Consider the following 20,793-nt stretch of genomic DNA (forward strand, 5'->3'; position numbering starts at 1 on the left):
TCCTGCCTGTAGCTCCACCACCGTGGCCTTGGGGTATGAATGCTGGGAAGAGGGGTAGGTAGGGCTCATGGAGGGCAGGAACTGCGGTTTTTGTCAAACTCAGGGTTTGCTGCGGAGGACAAAGTGCCCTGTCAGCGGTACAGGGTGAGGGCTGCGTTCGTCCCGGTTGTGGAAGAGCTCTCCTCCAGAAACGAGTGTCTGGGGAGGGGGCCCACAAGGCCGTCCAGTCTGGCAAAATCCTGCCCTCCTGCCCCGCTCCGCTCTCTTCCTCTCGGGAGGGCGGGCGGCGACCCCGGGGCCGACAGTCGCCCTCGGCCGCCTCGCCCCAGGCCGCGCCGGGGCCGCCGCCTGCCCCCGTGCCGGCGGGACGCGCCCGGGCAGCCCGCCCCGCACAGCCCCGCGCCGCAGCTCCGCGGCACCCCCCACTCCCGGCCCGTCCGGCCACGCCGTGCCCTCGGGGTCCCCGGTCCGGCGCGGGAAGGAGGCGGCCAGGAGCTCCCTGTCGGGCATTGTGGGAAGGCGCGGTGCAGCCAGGGCCTCACCTGGCGCGGGGCGGGGAGCGAGGGAGGGAGGCGGCCGGCACCTCGCCGGGCCGGGGCGGCCCCCAGCTTGCTGCCGCCGCAGTCACGCCATGGTAAGTGGGCCGGAGCCGCCGGACCTCGCGGGGACCGGGCGGCAGGAGCCTCCCCTTGTCCCACCACAACTATCCCCTGCGCCCCAGTGCCGCGACCGGGCCGGGCCGGAGACCCCCGACGGGCGCGTTCGCGGGGCTTCGCCGCCGGGGCCAGCTGGAGCCGAGCGGAGCGGACCTTCCCCTTAGACCCACGGGGACCGGAGCTCCGACCCGGGGCCTGGCCGGGCGAGACGTTGCTTTCCCAAGAGCCTAATGCAAACAGAAATATTTGCGCGCTGCCCGAAAAAGCAAAGTCCCCGAGGAGGTGGGTTGGAACGGGGATCCGCTCTGCCACACGAATACCGCTGTCCCGGCGCGCCTGGGGAGAAGGCAGGTCCGGAGCGGTGCGGCAGCGGCTCGTCTGTCTTGGGGGAAGAGAAGCTGGGCTTTTTTTAAAAGAAACAACATTCTGCCGGAGTGATTCGAGTTGGCTTTAAATAGAGGTGAAATGTGTTCGTTCTTAGGGCAGTACTGGATGCTCCGAGAAGCAGAAATGCTGTTTCCAAGCGGGATTGAACAAGGTTTGCACCTGTTTTGAGGAAATGAAAGTTAGATTCCTTTATGTCTTCTGACCCTTGGGGTGAGCTGGGGTCATGCTGACAGTCTTTTGTAGCCAACCAGGAAAACCAGACTGCTACAGAGAGAGGCTTTATAAAGTCTTCCTGTAACCTGAGGAGCTGAGGTTCAGGTCGGCTCCAGTGCCTGCAGAAGGATCAAATGTAGTTTCATACAGATCTGTGTCTTTTGGCAGGCCCTGGTGTCAAAGTGGGGCAGTGCCGAGTTTTCTTGTGACGGGAGCATTAGGAAGAGCTCTTCCCCACGTGTATTCCCTGGTGCTGGGTAAGTGGAGAGCTCAGGCGGCAGCCTTGCCTCCAGCATGAGTGCCTCTGCTCAACTGCCTGGTCTCATTGGGGTAGGAGGAACTTGCCTCTGCTTTTCCATCAAGTAGTGCATCTGCGAGAGAGCGTATGGGTCTATCTGTGTTCCTTGTATGCTGTCTATTGGTACCCAGCTTACGTGTGTGACCCTTCTCCACGGTTTGTTTCAGCTTGGAAGGAGGAAGCAGCTCTTTCAGGTTAAAGGGCTGTCATGCAGGATCCTGGAGGGAGAGGCTGTCTAATGCTGTGCTTCGTGGGGGTTTGCTAAGATCAGGAAAGGTTGCCGTGGTTATTCTCTTGTTAAGCATGATGACCAATATCCGCAGTGTAACGGTTGGATTTTCGCCACGGAGGACTGTGGGCTCTCAAGCAGTAAGATGGTCAGTGATGCCTCTTAATAGAGAAACCATCTCACTGCTTGGTAATTCAGACTTGGGGCAGGCTCTGTGAGCATGCCCAAGCTGCTGTCTTGCACAGTTTGCCTATTGTGTGCATCAGTAATATCAGTTACTGGCAGTGCAACTGAACAGAAGTCTCTCATGTCCTTCATCAGAGACCAGGTTTTGTTGTTTGTCTCTAGTCTCAAAGGCAAAGCTATGCAATTTCTTTTCAGTGGTTTGGCCAGAATGCTGCCTATGTATTAATCTAGTGCCTTTAGAAAGATGTACCTGTCATTACATTTGCAAATAGAATATGCACAGTAATGAATTTACAGATGACAATGCAGTCTCCACCTTAAGTCCCAATACAGATATAACCTTTCTAGTTACACCCTATATACACACTTCCCTTGGGTAATGCTTCTGTAAACAACTGGAGTTCCTATTTTGCCCTTGAAGGCCGGTAAATATGGGAGCTGATTTCAGGGAAGCTGGTCTCTAAACTCTCCCTGATGCATTCACTTCACAAATGGCAGTTTTCAAAGCAGTTTCAATGGTCCCAGGGGAGTGCTGTTTACAATAGGGCTGCATATTGACAATTTGGAGACTGTCTGCTTTATTGATTGTTACAATTCTGTAAGGTGAGTGTGCATTCTTACAATTAATTTTTTCCCCCCTTTTCTGAGGTCATAGTACAAATCCTTGCTGATGTTACTACATTAACTAGTGCTGTTGGCCTTACCCTGTTCTGTTGTAGAGCCAGTGCTGATGAAAGGGTGCTTTTGTCAGGGAACTCGTAAAATTACTCTTAAATTCCTCTGTCTGGAATAAGCCTGATTCAGGCTGATGACAGGTCATTTAAGCTCTCTGGTCGATTGGCTCCTCAGGTTTGGAATGACATAGTTTTGCTTGCCACCTTTTTTTTCCTGTGTTTTAAGATCCGAATGGAAAGTATTTGTGCAAATGGTACTGTTTCTTAGCAAGAGAACTGTTTCAATTGTTTGCTCTGTTGCAGATTTCCAGGGAAGTTTCAGGAAAGAGTTTGTTTAGTAAAGCTAACTTTATATCCTGCTGAGAAAGACAGCTTTTCTACCTGGCTTCTAATCTGTGTTTAGAAAAGACTTTTTTTTGGAAAGTAGATGAAATTCTGCTCTCTGACATAAGTGAGTGAAGCAGAGAAACACGTCCTGATGAATTGCTATCTCAACAAAGTTGAAGACTGGGGAGAGAGCAAAGTGGAGAAAAGGAGTAGTTTCCCCAAGGATGTGTGTTGCTGTAGTCTTTCATGCCTGTAAGTTGCAACACCTGGATGTCATTGCCACCTCCTTATTACCAGTATTACTTTCGTGACAGTACATGGCTCTGCTTGTTTAAGATTTGAGTGCAGAATTGGTGCATGCAAAGTGAAAGATCTACTTCTCTCCTACCTCTGCTGCTCATCAGTACAAGAAGAAAAATTAGTACTTGCGTGACCTGAAATGCAGGAGAAAGATAAAAAGAATACCATTGAGCATAGGGGCTCTAAAAATGTATTTGGCAAGCACCATTTCCACTTATCAAGGCATTTGATGTCAGTCGCTGATCTAGAAGCTTGGATGGGAATGCAAGTTGAAGTGACTGCAGCTATAGACACCTGCCTGTTGTTTGGAAATAAACTCTCAGCTATTCTGGATCTTGACCTCACCAACAGTCTCAAAGCTCTTAATTGTTAAAATAGACACAATTTTGCAAAATACATTGCACAGAACATACTATCTACAGTTTGAAGAATAACTGTTTTTTTCCACTCTGTGGTACAGCTGTGTATTGGCCTCGCAAAGACTATGAACTTTGCCTCTAGGCATTTACCTCTGAAAGACAAGAAGGGCAGCAGATTAGAACAGATGAAGGAAGGGGAGAAAATTAATGATTCTTCTTGTTGGAGGCATGGGAAGAAAAAAAAAAGTCCATGTGCTATTTCTTTGTTTGTTTCTCTTGTAGTGAACTGCCAGTGTGGGGTAGCTAACGGTAATGGAATGGCATGATGCTGAGTGGATAGGCTTTTCAGCTTGGAAAGAGAAGACAACAGGGGAAGTGACAGAAATGCATGAAATCATGAATGCTATGAAGAATGATTGCTACAAGAGTCAGGGTAGATCCTTTACAGTTTTTAGGCACTAAATGTAAAGAAAATGAGGGGGAATACTTTTTCACACGGTGTAGATGAATGTTTTGAGTCCACTGCCAAGGGTGCTGTGGGTGTCCTAATAGGCAGTTCATAGAGGATCGGTGCACAGGTGGGTTGTCTAGGTCCAGTTTCTGGCCCTGAATTCTCAAACCTGTGATTCCTGGAGACAGGCCTATCAGAATGATTTTACACACTTTATGCTCTCCCCTTCTAGAAGTTGCTCAGATCAGAGTACTAGTCACGAGGTGCTCCATAATCTGGTATTCAGTTACTCCCTGTCACTCAGTTGGACTTTTAAATACCATTTTGTGGGACTTGCTGGGAAAAAAAGTAGGTTTTTAGGATTCTTGAGAAGTCTGTAATCTCTGACTGTTGATATGATCCTCTTCTAGTTTTGGATGTTGTCTCAAGTAGTCACTATCATATTGTCCCTGCTATACTAGAAGCAACTCCGGAGTGGCTGCCTGTGCAGTAATTGCGGTGCACACTTTACTGTCTCAGAGTAATAAGCTCATTTCCAGAAAGCAAAATAGATGTTATAGATCACCATTATCATCTTTGCTTAAGTTGCTGATTCTGTGCCTAAGTAATTTTTAAAAATATATTTTTACTCACAAATAAGGACATTTTAGGTGTGTCTCAGAGCCAGAAGTTTCTAGGTTGTAGAGTGCCTGGAGGGCTTCAGAGAAAGCCATGGCACCCGGGGTAGGCAAATGCAGGAAGAAGACTGGAGGAGTAATAGGCAGCTGGGGCTAGGAGGAGCCTAGAAAATGATCCCAAGCATGTGGACTGTGTGAAATGTTTGCTGCTTTTTTCTGTATCTTTACTCTTATTACTTCAAAACCATATGCTTTTTGAACCATCCCATAGTCCTCCTGCATTCTGAAGGCATCAGTTATGAGCAAGAGCAGCAAAGGGACAAAATGATGAAAGTACTGAGGAAACTGATGGGTCAGGGAGGGCAGGTATAGCTGCTCCTCCTTGAAGACTGGTAAGATTTATGCTTTGGCACATACATCAGGTATTTGTGTGAGCCATTTGTAGTCTTTCCAGTGATGCCTAAATTAAAACTCTTCTGCTGCTGTACAAAGAATTTGTTCTGCATTCTGTATGTGCAGCTACTAATTACCATCCCTGTCCATTCATTTCCCTGTTCCTGTTCCCGCAGGCTGTCATCTGCATTCACTTGGCTGCTGTAGGTGTGTGCTTTCCTGAGTGATCACCTCTGGACCGTTGCATTTTTGCAGATGTTGCAGTTTAAAGAGGTTCAAGATCCAGCCATGCACAGATGGTATTTCATTTGTGAGTAGGAATGTAGCACAGAGACTCACTAGAGTAGGTTGGGAAAATAAAATGGACATTTACATTTGTGTGTTTGAAGGCAAGCTTGACGTGCCTTTCTGGCCAGACATGTCTTTCAGGTCCATTCTTTTGTATGCAATGGTTGCTCCTTTCATGCTTAAGTTATTCAATCTATGATGATTTTCTACCTTAGTGAAAAAGTGCCCTTTCAAAAGCAAAAACTGATACATTCTCTATTGAAAATGCCTAAATGAAATGCTGCAGTGTTTCAAAAAAATTACTCCCATGCTCTTTCAGAGTCAGTTCACAAGTGTGATCCTAACTCGTGTATCTTTGATCTTTCCAAAGCTTGGTTTTCCATGGGTGTCTTTGTTGGGAGCCAGAGGAGTGGGTGTGAGGTGGCTGCAGGCCTGCAGTGTTGCTGCTCCACCAGGCACTGGTATCCCTGAGCTCAAGCACTGTCACATGGCTGAGGAGCCAGGGAAATTCCTCAGGAAATTCTAGTGTACCTGTCCTGTCCCAGCAAAGCTAAAAAGGTCAGAGGCGAGGGAAGGGCACTGCAGTGCCTTCATGTAGCAGGGCTTTGCAAATACCTGATAAGACAGACTGGAAATAAGAGAGGCTGCAACTTTTGCCCGAGTCCATTGGGCTAGATTTTTAGCTCTGTTTCTTCACCGGGTGTTTAAGGAACAGCCTAGGAAAATGACCTCTTGTGACTGAAAAAGCACACTGGGCTGTAGTGATTTAGGGGTAGTTCTTGGCAGCTTGTTCAGCCTCTCCCTGGCCTCTTCCTTAGGGTAACTTAATGAAGATTACCACTGCTTCCCAAAAATGTATAAACAAATAAAGGCACGGGAGGCAGAAGGGATGTGATTACCTGGTTAATAATTGTTATGAATGTCTCCAAGTTGTGCTGGTTTCTGCACAGTCGGCCCGCCTGCATCCCTGCGCTTCTCTGTCCCCAGAGCCAAGGCGGGAATGCTGTCTCAGGTTCACAGGGCTCTCCTCCCCACTGGCCTGCTCTCAAACTGCACAGTCCAAGGCAGGTTTAATGCCAACTCCCTGCCTGGATTGGCTCTTACTTATGGCCTAGAAATGAGTAATTGCACTTGTGGGAATAAAATCACTGATTTAAGAAAACTGAAAATAAGTGTCCGCTGTACAAACTGGCTGCATTGCCTGTATCTACACCTGAGGAGACGCTTCGCTGTTGGTGGGATGCTCAGCAGCCTGTGAGGAAGAGACAGAAGCATGCCTGTACTGTAGGAAGCACCCCGTTGAAGGAATGCTACTGCTGTATGAGAAATGAGCCAAGGTCAGGAGGACTGGACCTGCTGGAGAAGGTGATAAGCAGGAGTAGAGCCAGAGGGAGCTTGTCAGGCACTTAGGGCTTCCTTGAGGCGTGTTTTCTGATTCTTAGGTAGGGATCAGAAGTGAGGAGCTTCAAGATAGTTTTGGTTCGGAACTTGAGTTCATCTGTACTGTTGTGATGATGGTGTTATTTAACTCAGGCTATCAAGAAGGCTATTGGCTGAATCAGTACTGCATGGTGTAAAAATCCTTTATGACGGTCAATTAAAAATCTTGAGTAATTAGAAAAGGGTGACTTCTGCATCATAAAAAGCATAAAATCAATGTGTAACTATAGTCACGTGCCTGTAATGATCTGGCACAGCCTTTATTGCATGGACTTTGGATGCATTGTTTAGGGGAAATTGTTCAGAAATGTTCCTAATGGAGATTAAGTGAGAAAGAATTCTGTGCCAGTTGGGCAGCAGAATACTACTTTGGTGTTTTTGTGTCGCTGTATTTTCACTTAGTTTCTTACATCATAGAGACTAAGTACGGGGTTTAAATATTAAATCTTAGTTACTACAGTATCTGTCAGCTTCTGCTCTGCTGTGAAGAAAAGTTTTAGTAACAGAGTAAACAAGTAAGGCAATTAATATTTTTTGTAAAATAGCCTGGTTTGGATTTTACATAATTGCTTTAGAAGTCTCTAAAACCCCAGCGTGTGTGTATTAAAGGTCAGTAGCCAGATGGAGACTTTGTGCAGCAGCAGAATACCAAAATACCTACACTTTAGTGTGCTATCATTCTGTCTTTTGCTGATGTGGCTAGATTGTTAATAGTTGTCTATTCAGTATGTCTTTTCTCATTTCATCCTAAATGAACGCCTGGTATTCCAAACCATCTGTGTGCTCACAGCGTAGCTATTCACTTTTTTTTTGGAAAAAAATCAGTGTTTACTTCCCTCCCTCCAGAAAAAAACCAAACCCGCTAAACAAAACAAAAAGTAAAAGGAACTTTTTATTCTTCAAATGTTTTGGAGAACAAAAGAAATCAGCTAATGGCTGGAGTAAGTTGGATGTCCACACTTTTTAAAAGAAACAATTTAATGAAAGTAGGTTTTGTGCATTTTCAGATGTGATGTAAAAGTAAATGCTAATTAAAAAAATCTGCCTATATTGGGAAGTACATCCTTTCATACTGGAGGAAAGAATGAAAAAGAGTAAAAGAAAAGCACAATGTGGACTCACTAGACTGAAATATTGCCAGAAGGTCAGGCAGACTTCAGAATAAATTAAAAGAGAACTTTATGAGGAAAAAGTCATTTCCCCTCCACCAGGTACCTCCAGTTGGTCTGGCTTTCTCCAGGGTTCTGTCAGCAGCTGGCATCATGTCAGCTGGGGAAGGTGCAGCTTTTTTCATCCTGCTTCCCTTTTTATGTGGTCTATGAGGTTTTCTTCACTGATACATCAGGTATTGACTGTTGCCTAGTGGCAGCAGCAGGCCTAAGCAGAGTTTTTAAGGAAAACTTGGTGTTCTGCCAAACTGTCTGTTTTAGGATAGTAATTCCTAATTTGCAAATTTTAGTTAACTTGTGAATTTCAAGACTCTTTCTGTTTAATCAAGATGACACTGATTTGGGAAGAGTCTTAATTTGAAAAGGTTACAGCTGAAGCAGTGTCTAAACTGAGTGCTGCTGGGGTTAACAGAGCTGCCTAGTGGAGCAAATCTTTGCCCAAACCAAGCACCTGGGAAAGAGAAGGATGCTTCCTTTTTGCAGTCTTCTAGCTGCTGTCTCCTCTTCTGCCTTCCTTCACCTTAGGCTCCTTGGACTCTTCCTATTTCCCTGTCCTGTTTCTCTGTCTTCCTTTCCCACTGAGGGACCTGGAGTAGCCAGACGCCGCAGAACAGGTTTGAAACCAGTTGGGAAATCTTATTATGCAGGTTGAATTACAGGAGGAGTAGAAGCATTTCTAGCACACATTCTTCTCACAGTGGGGTGAATTAGAGCCTAGATGCATTGACCCCTGGAGCTCACCTTTTACATGTGACGTCTTTACAATGATATAATCATTGGACAGTACACTGGAGAAGTGACCCTGGGAGTCAGCAAAGCAGCCTTGTCTTCCTGTGTAGTTGTCTTGATTGGATATCCCTACAGATGCTTTTTTTCTGTATGTAATAGACTATAGACTGGAGTTCCTTAGGCAGTTGTACTAAAGATTGCAGTACAGATTAGATAAAGTTTTAAAACCTCCCTTAAAGCAATAAAGGAAAACCAGTGAGCCAGCTGTAAAGTATTTTGATCAGCCTGTAAGTGTGAAATGGCCAAATACCAGGGAAGGCTGCATCTAAGGAGACCTCTGGTCTTGGCAGGGAGCAGTCCAGGGAAACAAGCTTGGGTGAGCTGCTTATCAGATAATGTCAGGTCATTAGCAGAATGAGTGAAAAGGCTCCCAAGGAAGGTGGTGGAAAAAAAATCCTAGTCTTATGTTAGTTTTACATATTTCTCTTACCTTGGCTGTAATTTAACCTTGACAAAGCAGAATGTAATTCTTGATAAAGCAGAAGGCCCTGTACCTTTCTGGCTTGTTCTGTCACAGCTGCAGTTGATTAAGAGATGCATGAGAAGGAGACAGGGTGCAGGTCTAGAAATCTGGTTTAAATGCTTGATTAAAAAAAACCCCTATTTTTTCCAACTAGCAAATAACTTCCTACAAATATAAAATGCAGTCATTTTTAGCCTACTGATTGACATTTATGGAGATCATTTTGCACAGTGCTGTAGGTGGTTGGGTCTGATTCAGTAAAACAAGCTAATAAAATTACACTCAGCTCCCAGACCAAAGCTCATCTCCTACAGACTCCACGTGTGAAGGCAGACAATGCTCTCACAGGAACTGCACTCCTCATCCCACTCCGGCCTGGACCTAAAAATTCCCTCTGGCATCACCATGGGTCTGGTGATTGTTAGTCACAGCCAGCACACCCTAGAATGATAGGAAAGGGCACCAAGCCCCTGCTTCAAAGGTATTTTGCTGGAAGCAAGTAATTTGCCTTTGTTTTCCTCTGGAGTTGGAACTTTTAAACATGAGTAAAACATTGTAGGATGATGTACCTCTATTTGTAGCTTGGCTGCTGAAAACCAACCAAATATTCCTTAATCAGCGTCCATCTTGTCAGTAGCACTACAGGAAAGCAAATATGTTTTCACAGTCAAGGAGCAAGGAACAGATGAGCTGTTAGATTTGTCTTTGTGCAATACTTCAACATTGCCAGATTTATTGATGCATCAGAATCTTTCCAGTGAGCGGTAATGAACAGAGCTGTGAGAGTGAGGAATGTGTTGTACCACATCGACCTGGCTGAGCAGGGCAAACCTGAACCAAGTAAAACCAGGTCTGTAGCAGCTGGATGCACATGCTTCCAGGAATTAAGCCATTTAACCTCTTGAGAATGTAATGTTACTGCCTCCTTGGGAGTTTCTCAGATTGAATGGATTTTTTAGAAATTAGAAAAAGGAGGAAGAGTCAAAAGAGACCACCCACCCCAATAATTTCTCTTCTGAGTATCTGCAGCTCTTACCTGTTTTCTAGCTGTCTATATTTCTGTAATAGTGAAATAGCTTCATGACATATGCAGTTATGTTTTGCATAGGAAACAGATGTGAGATGGGAGACCCAAAAGATTGGATTTTTGAAGCTTGTGTACAAATCTTGGTGCGTTTAAGAGGATATCTTCTGATTGCAAAGAATGTTGCCACTGCTCGTGAAAGTGGTGGTGAAACACCAACTGCTTCTTTATAAGAAACAGTGGAGTTTTCAAAGCAATTTTAAGTAGAGAGCAGCTCACTTTCCTGGGAGCGAGACATGACATCCCAAAGTAAACTAGTAGCAGAAAATGGTGGCAATAATCACAGTAGTTTCATGGCTTGTTGGTGTTTAACCTTTTAGAGATGTAAGGTTGTTCTTCTGGAGATACATGTATTACTTGCAGACACTCAGATTTAGGGTCAGTTGAGTCCAACCTCTGAACCTAAACCAGATTATCCCTTCATTATATTCCCATATTGAAGCACTGCAGACATACATTTCTTCCTAAAGATGTCTCAAGTAGCACCATTTTGTTATGGTGAGCTTTGACAGAGGTTCATTGACTAATTCCTTGCATTTTCAATTGGATCTGATCATCCTCTTCTGTCTGATTCACCATATTTTTAGAAATTTGTTTATCAAATAGCTGCTGCCTCTGCCTGATTGCTTTTAAATGGACACCTGCTGACCTGCTGCTCTTACCTGCAGAACCTACACTCTGCTTTGCAAAATGCACTCATCTTTACCAAGGCATTGGAGTTAATTTGCTGTGCCGCAAGCAAAGTAGCCTTTCTTTAATCCAGCTCCTCTCAGTGGACAAGCAGATGGACAATAAGTACTGTCCCTTCATCTACTGGGAAGGGGTAACCCTGACAGTTGGAATATTACCATGTCAAAACCCAGCTGGTAATATGAACAGAGAAAGGCAAGGACATGGTGCTTTGATCTTCTCTGTAATCAGGCCATGTGTACTGCCAGCAGCATAATTGGTTTTATTTAGCAAGCCCGTCTGGAGAGTATTACAGGATTCAACACAAGGCAGCCACAAAATCCTTGTAATTTTATAAGCATATTAGACTAAGGATGGCAAAAGCCATATTTCCAGCAGTGGATCCTGCCACAGGCACATACAAATAAGAGCATCCACCTTTCCCTAAAGCAATCCCACATTCAAAATCTTTCTCAGTATAGTCAGAGCTCTTATCTACAGATTACTCCACAACTATGCAATTTAATAGCTAGAGAATGGTTCTGAATGATGACTGAAGGCTTTCTTTTGAATCCACTAGGTTTTGGAATTTGGTATTGGAGGTGTTTTTTTTTCTCCTACATAAGAGCTTTCTCTGGTGCGTTTCGGTCTTTCCAGAAATCTGCATTGTAATCTTGATGGTAATTGTGAGCATTAATTTTAACCCTCACTGGGGAGATGGAGTGATGAGGAAAGTGTAGGTACAGGAATCAACTGGAACAGACAGCGAGAGAAGAAATGAGGGTACAGATTGAGAAGCCATAGGGAAGAGTATGGCTAAGGTAAGGGGAATGGGGATGTGGCAAGGGTCCTGCCAGCTCTTCTGTTGGGAGTTTGCAGGGATTGAGAGCAGCTGAAGAAAATGAGGCTCCTGTTCCTCCAAGCATCACAGAAGCATTGTCTCTGCATGGGCAAGTGGCAGTGTGCCACTGCCCATCATGCCCATAGCTGTGGTTAGACATCTTTCCTGCAAGTCCTCCAAGAGTTGATACTGGTGAGAAATGCGATGGGGATGCCTGGCAAGAACAGGGCAGGTGGCAGTGTCATCAGTCATTGGAAGCATTTCTGTCCCTGCTTGAGGCTGCGTTTTTTTTTTCTCCAATTGGCAGAGAATGTCCTGTTGAGGTGGATGTCATCCTCAAATAGATTTCCTGCATTCTTAAAGCCATGTCTGTGCTGTGGGTAGATGACTTACCACACAACTTGAAGACTTAGTGTGGTCAGTTATTTTAATCTGCTAATAAAAGTATTTGTATAATTGTGAATTGATAATTTTCTCCCCCAAGCCCACTGGTGTTTAAAAGCTAGCACTTCTTTATTTTACTGCTAATACTGAACAAGAAAAAAAAATCACGGGTCAAACCATGTAGAATTATGACTAGCTCTAAAACTGAAATTTTCAAACAGCTTACATACTTGTGCTTCATCTCATGTAGCGTCCTTGGCCACTGAAGTCTGTCCTTTGTCACCAGAGTCATCTGTTTCTTCATAATCTGGTGATTTCTTTAGTGAAACTAGTCAAGCTCCTTTTCCAAAGTAATTGGTTTTTTCTGCTCTTTATATCCTCTTCTATGAACGTGACGCTTTGTGACCTGAAATAGTGCCATACCAGAACTGTTAGTGATTATCATTGCTGTCTAGGTATTTGTATTTCTAGTCTTGTGCCATACTTCATCCTTGATCTCTCTGGCCATGTTGTATACAAGCCTTTATTCCCTTCACTGAAGTGTCTAATCTTGCTGGGGAAGGGGCTGGGACCCTCTTCTCACTGCACAAGCGGAGATGCTTCTCCTGTTGCCACAGGAAGTGGCAGAATAGGCAGCAAAGCTGCTGTTTGTACAAGGTAAGGGAAAATGGGTGGGAGAGGATGCCAAAGGGGCTGCCTAGGGGAAAGCTGCCTGGGGAAGAAACGGGAGAAAGGAGGGAGCTTTGCTCCTGCTCTCAGCCTCCCCTAGCCCTCGTTGCTGCCTCTCCACATCCAAGCCGGGGCTGGAGATGCCTTTGCTGAGATGTCCCCAGCCTCAGGCAGAGGAATTCTCCTCTCCGGCCCTGGCCAGGTGTTAACCATGTTGCTTTGTTTACTCTAGATACACTTTATACTGCTGTTCAGTCGGCAGGGGAAATTAAGGCTGCAGAAATGGTACACGACGCTACCTGACAAAGAGAAGAAAAAGATCATTCGAGAAATTATTCAGATTATTTTGTCTCGCAATCAAAAAACAAGTAGTTTTGTTGACTGGAAAGACCTCAAGCTTGTTTACAAAAGGTGTGAGTAATTTTATGAGAACATGTAATTACTATTCATATAAATAACATGTGCTAGAAGAGGAAAAATAAATGCTCACTGCAAGAAAAACAGCAAACAGCCCCTGAGTGCTAGACTAAGGTAGCAGGAGCCTGCCATCCACAGTCTGTCTGTGCGTAACATCACAATGTCCCTGGATAAATCAGCAGGGTCAACTGTGGGGTGAAAAATACACGTACAGTCTGTCAGATGAGAAATATGGGAGTAACCTGCTAAGTACTACTGGTTGAAGTTCTCTTAGAAGGCTTTAGGCTTCACTGCTCCTTCTAATTCCCCAAGGCAGGCTACTGAGACGTGTGCTGGGCTTTATCAGGCTCTTTGGGAGGTTGTGGGAACTGTTCTGAGGCACTTTCAACATTTTGTCAAATTTTAACTTTGAACTGTTGGTTGCTCTGGAGAATGTTAACCCCAATTTGCTTTTCCAAACAAATCACAGGTCCCCAGTTACACCATGCTCAGCATTAACAGCCTGTTAATTCTTGTAAAGCCATAGCAAACCAAAGTAGCCTGAAGGTATGAATTAAAGGGCATCTCCCCATGCTGTGAAGTGGTGGACATAAACATCTGAGCAGATGCTGTGACTTGGATTGTTACTCCCATCTTGGGTTGATTTAAACATAAAATTATTTGGTCTAAGCAGTTTGTTGCTTTCTGGCCCTAGATAAATCACTGTCAATCATTTGAGAGCTAGCATGCTTGCTGAGATGTAACTCCTTCCACCTTTGTTTTTGCCTTTATTTTTTTTTTTTAAATAAAGAGCAGTAACTCATCCTACAGTTTGATTAGCCCTAGGTACTGTAGTGCTATTGCAGCAGGGGATGGAGACCTTAAATACTACTGATTTAGCTTACATTACTAAGACCAGTGTTGGAGATATCCCATTTTGCCAAGGGCAGTTTGGTTTTCTACATAAATTAATAATTTACGTAAATTCTGTGATGTTTTTGATGTGTTCTCTGGACATTATAAGAATAAAAGTATGATTTTAGAGACCAGGTAGACATTAACTGTCATATGCATTGCTGGAAGAGACCAACAGAGCCCTGAGGAGCCAGCTGTTCACTCTCACGTTTTTGCCTTTGTTTCCCTAGGTATGCTAGTTTGTATTTCTGTTGTGCAATAGAAGAGCAGGATAATGAGCTCCTGACACTAGAGGTCATTCACCGATACGTAGAGCTTCTGGACAGATACTTTGGAAACGTAGGTTTTGTTTTCTCCCATGAACTGCATTCCTGGTTGTCTGATAAGCACTTAGCTCAAGTTGTTTCCCTTTCCATCAGCACTACTTGCCCTGTAGGCTCTGTCAATCTGGAGTGAAATTCATTATTAGAATATTTTATAAACAGTGCTGAAACTGTCATAAGATTGTTTTTCTATCCTTTCTCCCCCTCCTATCTCAATTAATCTTCATTCTTTATGTGCGTGTTTTGGAATAGAACTAGAGGGGAAAACTTGAAGAAAATTACTTTAAAAAACCCCTGTGCGACACTACTTTAATTCTGTCTCCTGACATCCTCAAATGTCCTGGCTTTGCTTCATGACATTGTGTAACAGTTGACATATAAAGAGGAAAAGTATAAAGTGAGTGTTTTGTTAAAGAAAAGCACGGAAGAAGGTCCAAATAAGTCTCTAAGTAAGTCTTTAAAGACTATAAGAGACCTGTCTTTTCTATTAATGTTTTGGAACTTCTCACTACCTTAATTCATCAGTTATTTAAATCACTGTGCCATGAGTCATGATTGTACCGCCTCAAAACAAGAAAGCAGTTAGTGACTGTAAGGTCACTGTCTTGCTCTGTGAAACTGCATGTGAACATCTGTAACCCATATTACAAGTGCCATGTAAGACCTGTTACAAGGTTAGTAAGCTAGAAATTGAGCTTCGTCCTCTAAAAACCAGTATGAATGTAGTGTATTATTTAAAACACAGTAAGTGAAATATCTTTATTGTAAGTCTAGGCTATGTATGTGAAGACAGTATGTGCAGAAGATGCAACATTACTTAATATTCAGTGTTTTTCTTAACCTTGTTACCTGCCACAAAAGTGCATATGTTGAATACATTTCGTCATGTTAACTTTTTGGCCCATTAGTGCTTATAATGCTGTAAAAGTGATTTAAATGTGAGGTGTCCTTTTGTTCTGGCAGGTGTGTGAGCTGGATATTATCTTTAACTTTGAAAAAGCTTATTTTATTCTTGATGAGTTTATAATTGGTGGAGAAGTACAAGAAACTTCAAAGAGGTCTGCAGTGAAAGCCATAGAAGACTCTGACATGTTGCAGGAGGTAAGGCAGAGGAAGACAAAAGGCAAACACTTCATCATCCTACATCTTTCTTCTTTGATGAGAGCTTAAAATACAGCTAAGCATATCTGATACTTAATTATCCAATGTGTCTTAAGTTCAGTTTCAGCAGGTGCAACAATGCAGTTGAGGTAGCAGTTACATCAGCTTGCATCTTGTGGAATCATCTGGAGGCTCTTTCTATACTGCTGTTGCTCTCTTGCAGTTTAACTGCTAGAGTTTCTTGGATTTTAGATTAAGAAATGGTTTAAGACATATCTAAGATATTTATATAGTATAAGAACATAATCTGTAGATATATCTTGTGATATAGAAAAATCTATTTGGTGTTACTAATACATTGGAAACAGATGTCTGACTATTAAAAGACATTTAAAACTGGAAAGGATATATGCTGACAAACTCCACTTTGATTCATAAATACCTATGTAGCTTTTTCTGCAGGGCACAGGTATGCAAAGCTTTATTCAAAACCCTTCAGGAATTCTCTTCTATACCTCTCACAGTTGAGCTGGGAATGGCAAAAGCAGGTGAAGGTGGTGGATTGACTTTTTTTTTTTTTCCCCCCTTTGTTGTGAGGGATCCATTGCAGTACTGAAGGAAAGACCACGTTGGCTGAACTAGCTAGGGACATGCTATGCAAGTGGAACAGTTTTTCCCAGTGGTATGGTGTTGACATGTGAAACTAAGCCTACAGAGGCCAGCCAGAAACAACTAGCTTAGTTGCAGCTGTGGTATGTTGTTGTATGAACAACAAATTCTAAAATGCTGTTAAAGGTTTCTAGAGCAGAATTATCTCTACATTTTAATTAATCTGATCTAATTCCAGATAAAACTACAACTGTCTTCAAACAGGACAAGAAGATTTGTTTGAATATTATCATAGTGCTCCATAACTCATCAGTTTGTTTCTTTCGTTTCTTTCTTTTTTTCCAGACAGTGGAAGAGTATATGAACAAGCCTGCATTTTAACCTTACAACTACCCAGAGAGAGAGCTGCTCTACACCTGTGAAATGCACTTCCTGAGATTGCTTCTCAATGTGCCAGATCCTCAGAGAAATACCAAAAACCAATGACTAAAGGAGTTTTTTTGTATAATAGTGAAGATGAAGGTCAGCAAATGTAGCACAGGGTTTAACAAGTTTGTACTTGCATTACTCTGCATAAGAGTTTCTCGGAGTTGTTCTTACCCTTGATCTAGTTTCTCTTCAGGTTGCTGGACTAAACACTTGTTTTGTACTATGCCTTTTAGGTACAAGTTTTGTCATCATAAAATATTACCCTGACAGTACTCTGAAGAGGTATTTTTACTGCTTTTGGTCCACTGCTGACTGTATGATTCTACTTTTGTACAAATGTCCATTATTTTGAATGTATTGATTATTCTGCTCTAATAATAATGTTTTTTTCTAAAAGCCAAATTGTTGTGGGCCCTGATTTCACAGGCTTGGTTTTGAAAAGGTTAAACCATCTAGTATAAGAAAAAAAATGCTTCTCTTTCAACCAGCCTCTTTCTTTCACTATCTTCCTTCTATTTTCTGCTCTAGTCTGCTAATAAGACTGCTCCAACTGCTGCTAGAGCACACTGGACACCTTTTAATCTGAAAGACTGTTCCAACTCTCAAGGTAGGCCTCTCCCACACTTAGTGAATCCTTTTTGCTGCTGCTTGTGGGTTTCTGTCTTTGCCCTCATTTTCCTATCCCCTTCCTAGATCCCCTGGATCGAGTCAAAGACTACAGCCTCTGGAGGCATGCAGCTTGAGAGCAAGGAGATACCATAAAGAGAATAAATTAGTCTTTGGGATTTTAGGGTGAAGATTATCTTGTGTAACTTCTGGCATCCACCAATAACTATTGCTCCAAGTCTCAAATTCTCACACCTTCTGGGGGGATGATCATCTTTGTAGTTGAACATGGCTCATTTTTGTGAAGGTTGGACAATTTAATCAACCTTTTTGCAAGCTACACAAAGGGAAAAAGGGGAAAATAGGAGAAGAATCATCTGAGCTGGGCATCTTACTGTGTGTTACAAAACGTAGCTGTGCATGGGGAGCCAAGTGTATTAACTTGCCTTTCTTTCTGTCAGAGTCAATTTGGACTCTAAGCTGATTGAATCGATGTCCTTAGAGAGATTATTGCCTCCTTTAACAAAATTCAAAGCTTGGGGGAATTCTCCCTTACCTTAGCCCATAACTCATACCTAGATGTTTTGTCTCTGTCAAATCATGAAATTATCCTATACAAAAATTAGGTAAGTTCTCAGGCAAATACGCCAGAGGATGCAAACACTGATTTGCATTTCCCTTCAACAGATATTTTCTTTGATTTCTGGGATATACAGTCAGTATTTTCCTTCAGGGATTTTGCTAGTCTTTAAATGTCCTACCATGCTTATTCTAATTTATTCATTGCTCCTTCCTTCCCAGCCTGTTTGTATCTTCCCAGGACAGGGTTTGGGGTTTTTCTGGAGGGTGAGAACACTATGACACGACATTACAACTTTGTTATTTGTCAGGCCACTTTTCTGCCTGTGTTTAGTTTGTTAGTAAAATTGTGACAAGCTGGTTCATAGTGTCATGCTGCTCGTTTTATAATTACTTTATCCATCTGTTTTCTCTCCACTGATGTCAAAGGCATACTCTGAGCACTGCACAAATAGTGAGATTGCTGAAGAGCTTTTAATAGCTCTGAAGACATTCAATTTAATAGTAAATTAATGAAATACATGAGTTGTATATTATTTTCTCATGGTTTGAAGTTTTTTAAAGTAGAGTGTTTAATTGATTAAAAAGCCACTTTGGAAGGCATGAAGAGGTTCTTTCCGCTCTTTACTTTTATAAGTGACTTTTATGCAGTGAAATCATCAGTAGATGGCTTTTACCCTTTTTTGGAGCCATGCTGTGGTTCTCTCACTCTTAGAACTGTTAAGTTACTTGAATTTTGGAGTATATAAAAAAAAAGATTGCTTGATGTGAATAAAGGGTATCATAAGCCTGTCTTTTCAGTCATTCTAAGAGCTGTAGGACTTCTTTCTCATTTCAAATGAAGAAGACTGAGGGGTGATATCATTGGTGTTTACAAATACGTAAAGGGTGCTTGTCAGGAGGATGGAGCCAGGATGTTCTCAATGAATACCAATGACAGGACAAGAGGCAATGGGTATAAGCTGGAACATACGAGGTTCCAAAGAAATACAGGAAGAATTTATTCCCTATTTAGATGAGGGAGCACTGGCACAGGCTGCCCAAATGGGTTGTGGAGTCTCCTTCTCTGGAGACATTCAAACCTGCCTGGACGAGTTCCTGTGTGACCTACTCTAGGTGGCCCTGCTCTGGCAGGGGATTTGGACTGGATGATCTTTTGAGGTCCCTTCCAGCCCTTTTGATTCTGTGATTACTATGTGAAATAAACAGCATTGCCAAACTGATTTATCTAGTCTCAGGTGTTTAGGAATTAGTACAGTTTCCTTGCCTTAGTGCAAAAAGTCATTGGAATATGGTGTATGTGTTATACCAGCTGCCTTTGTGCTGCATAGCTGGATGGACAGTACTTGTTAAGTGCTCTAAAGAACTGCTAAATTATATTCCTGCTTTAAGAAACATTTTACGGATTTTTATTGCTTTTGCCTCTACATGGGCTACATAAAATAGGCAGCTGAGCATTGCCTTAATGTCACTTTTGCAAGTGTCAGTCTCTATGTGTACCATAATTACGGACAGATTGCTTTGAAACATAAAACTTGTGTTTATAGTTTTTGCAGAATGGCATTCAGCTCAACACAGCTCTTTCTCCAAAAGGGAAAACCCCAAATGAAACCCAGTTATTGTCGGATTACCGTTAGGTCAGTGTGTCAAAATGCCTATGCCTCCATCTCTGTTGACCTCTATTGCCATCAACAGGACTCTATGTGAGGTGGTGCACTGTGGAGTATAGCTCATCAGAAGGTTTATCTCTCTCTTGATATCTTAGTTCTTTGATTTTTTTCTTAAAGCAAGAGATCATGTTTCTTTATATATTCAGAAATCTCTCTGAAGCATTGCCCATTTCATTTGTGTTTGCTATTGATGTTTCTTTTTCCACCTTGTCTGACTATTCAAGGAAGTGCTCAATGCAAGGTTTTCTGAGATTGCTTCATGAAATTATTATCAAACAGAAAGTATTAGAAAGCAGTTTCCTTAACAGTTCTCACTAATATCTTTTGCAGTTATCTAAGCCCTCACCTTGCTGACAAGCTTCAAGAACCTGTGTCCTAGTTTGCAAAATTGCATGTACTAAAATAATCATGGTCATGTTGCTGGCCTTGATTCCCTTCCTTGCTTTTCCCAGCTGTATATAACAAAAACCTGCTTGATTTTAGCATCTCTGCCTGGAAGATTCCTATTGTGATCTTACAGCTTACCAGTTGTGATGAGGCTGGTTCTCTGTCATTCAATTATTTGCAACTCATGAGTTGTGACATCTTAGAATGTATCATGGCAATTAAAAAGAGAGAGACAGACATTTGACTGGGATAAAAATAAGTGTAATAATGGCAAAAAGAATATTAAAAATATGACAAATCATCATGAGTGAGAGACAAGAGTGGCAGGCTCTCATAGGATTCAGGAATTCTTAACATTTCTGTTTCTTTTTTTCATTATGCATTTCTGAGTGTTGTGGCTCATTGAAAGGCATCAGCTCTTAAAAATAACTGTGGAGAAATTGACATTTAGGTTACCTCTGATTAGCCTTTGTTTAACAAAAAGCCCCTGAAAGTGAATTTTCAACACTTGCCCCAAGCTGCTCCCACAAAAAAACCCTGTGTTTCAGAAACCCAGGCAGGAAACTTACTGTGAAGTTTAGGTATAGCTCTATGGCTGAATTTATGCTGGGCAGCGTAATGCTTTACTTATGAAAGGACAAATTACTATTTTTTAATTTATTTTACAGCCCTTTCAATAGATAATACTTTTTTTTTGCCCTCTGTTTAGCACTGTGCTGCATTTGAGTAATACAGCATGCAGTAATAGTCATTAAGGGTCAGGAGGGATTGGTTTATAAGGAAAGATGAGAAGTGTTTAACAGCATGAGCGAGCCTTTCAGAGATACTCAGAGACATTCAGTCAATAGTCTGCTCAAAATAACAAGGCTCAGTAGAGTTCACAGAGAGAGAA

The 20,793-nt window shown here is 42.6% G+C and overlaps 1 protein-coding gene across 1 annotated transcript; it reads left to right on the forward strand.

Moving 5' to 3' along the window:
• The first annotated feature begins 593 nt into the window (after positions 1 to 593).
• On the forward strand, positions 594 to 16,919 carry AP1S3 (adaptor related protein complex 1 subunit sigma 3). The gene is made up of 5 exons (XM_062005909.1): positions 594 to 634; positions 13,119 to 13,297; positions 14,428 to 14,536; positions 15,484 to 15,621; positions 16,576 to 16,919. Exons 1-5 carry the CDS (start codon positions 632 to 634, stop codon positions 16,609 to 16,611), a joined length of 465 nt encoding a protein of 154 aa, XP_061861893.1. The 5' UTR covers positions 594 to 631; the 3' UTR covers positions 16,612 to 16,919.
• Positions 16,920 to 20,793: the final 3,874 nt, after the last annotated feature.

Source organism: Colius striatus, chromosome 12 (assembly GCF_028858725.1).
Source record: "Colius striatus isolate bColStr4 chromosome 12, bColStr4.1.hap1, whole genome shotgun sequence".
Taxonomy (NCBI): Eukaryota; Metazoa; Chordata; class Aves; order Coliiformes; family Coliidae; genus Colius; species Colius striatus.

Coding starts and splice junctions, on each gene's coding strand:
- AP1S3 (XM_062005909.1), top strand. Junction 14,537..15,483: donor TGGACAGATACTTTGGAAAC/GTAGGTTTTGTT, acceptor TTGTTCTGGCAG/GTGTGTGAGCTGGATATTAT. Junction 15,622..16,575: donor ACTCTGACATGTTGCAGGAG/GTAAGGCAGAGG, acceptor CTTTTTTTCCAG/ACAGTGGAAGAGTATATGAA.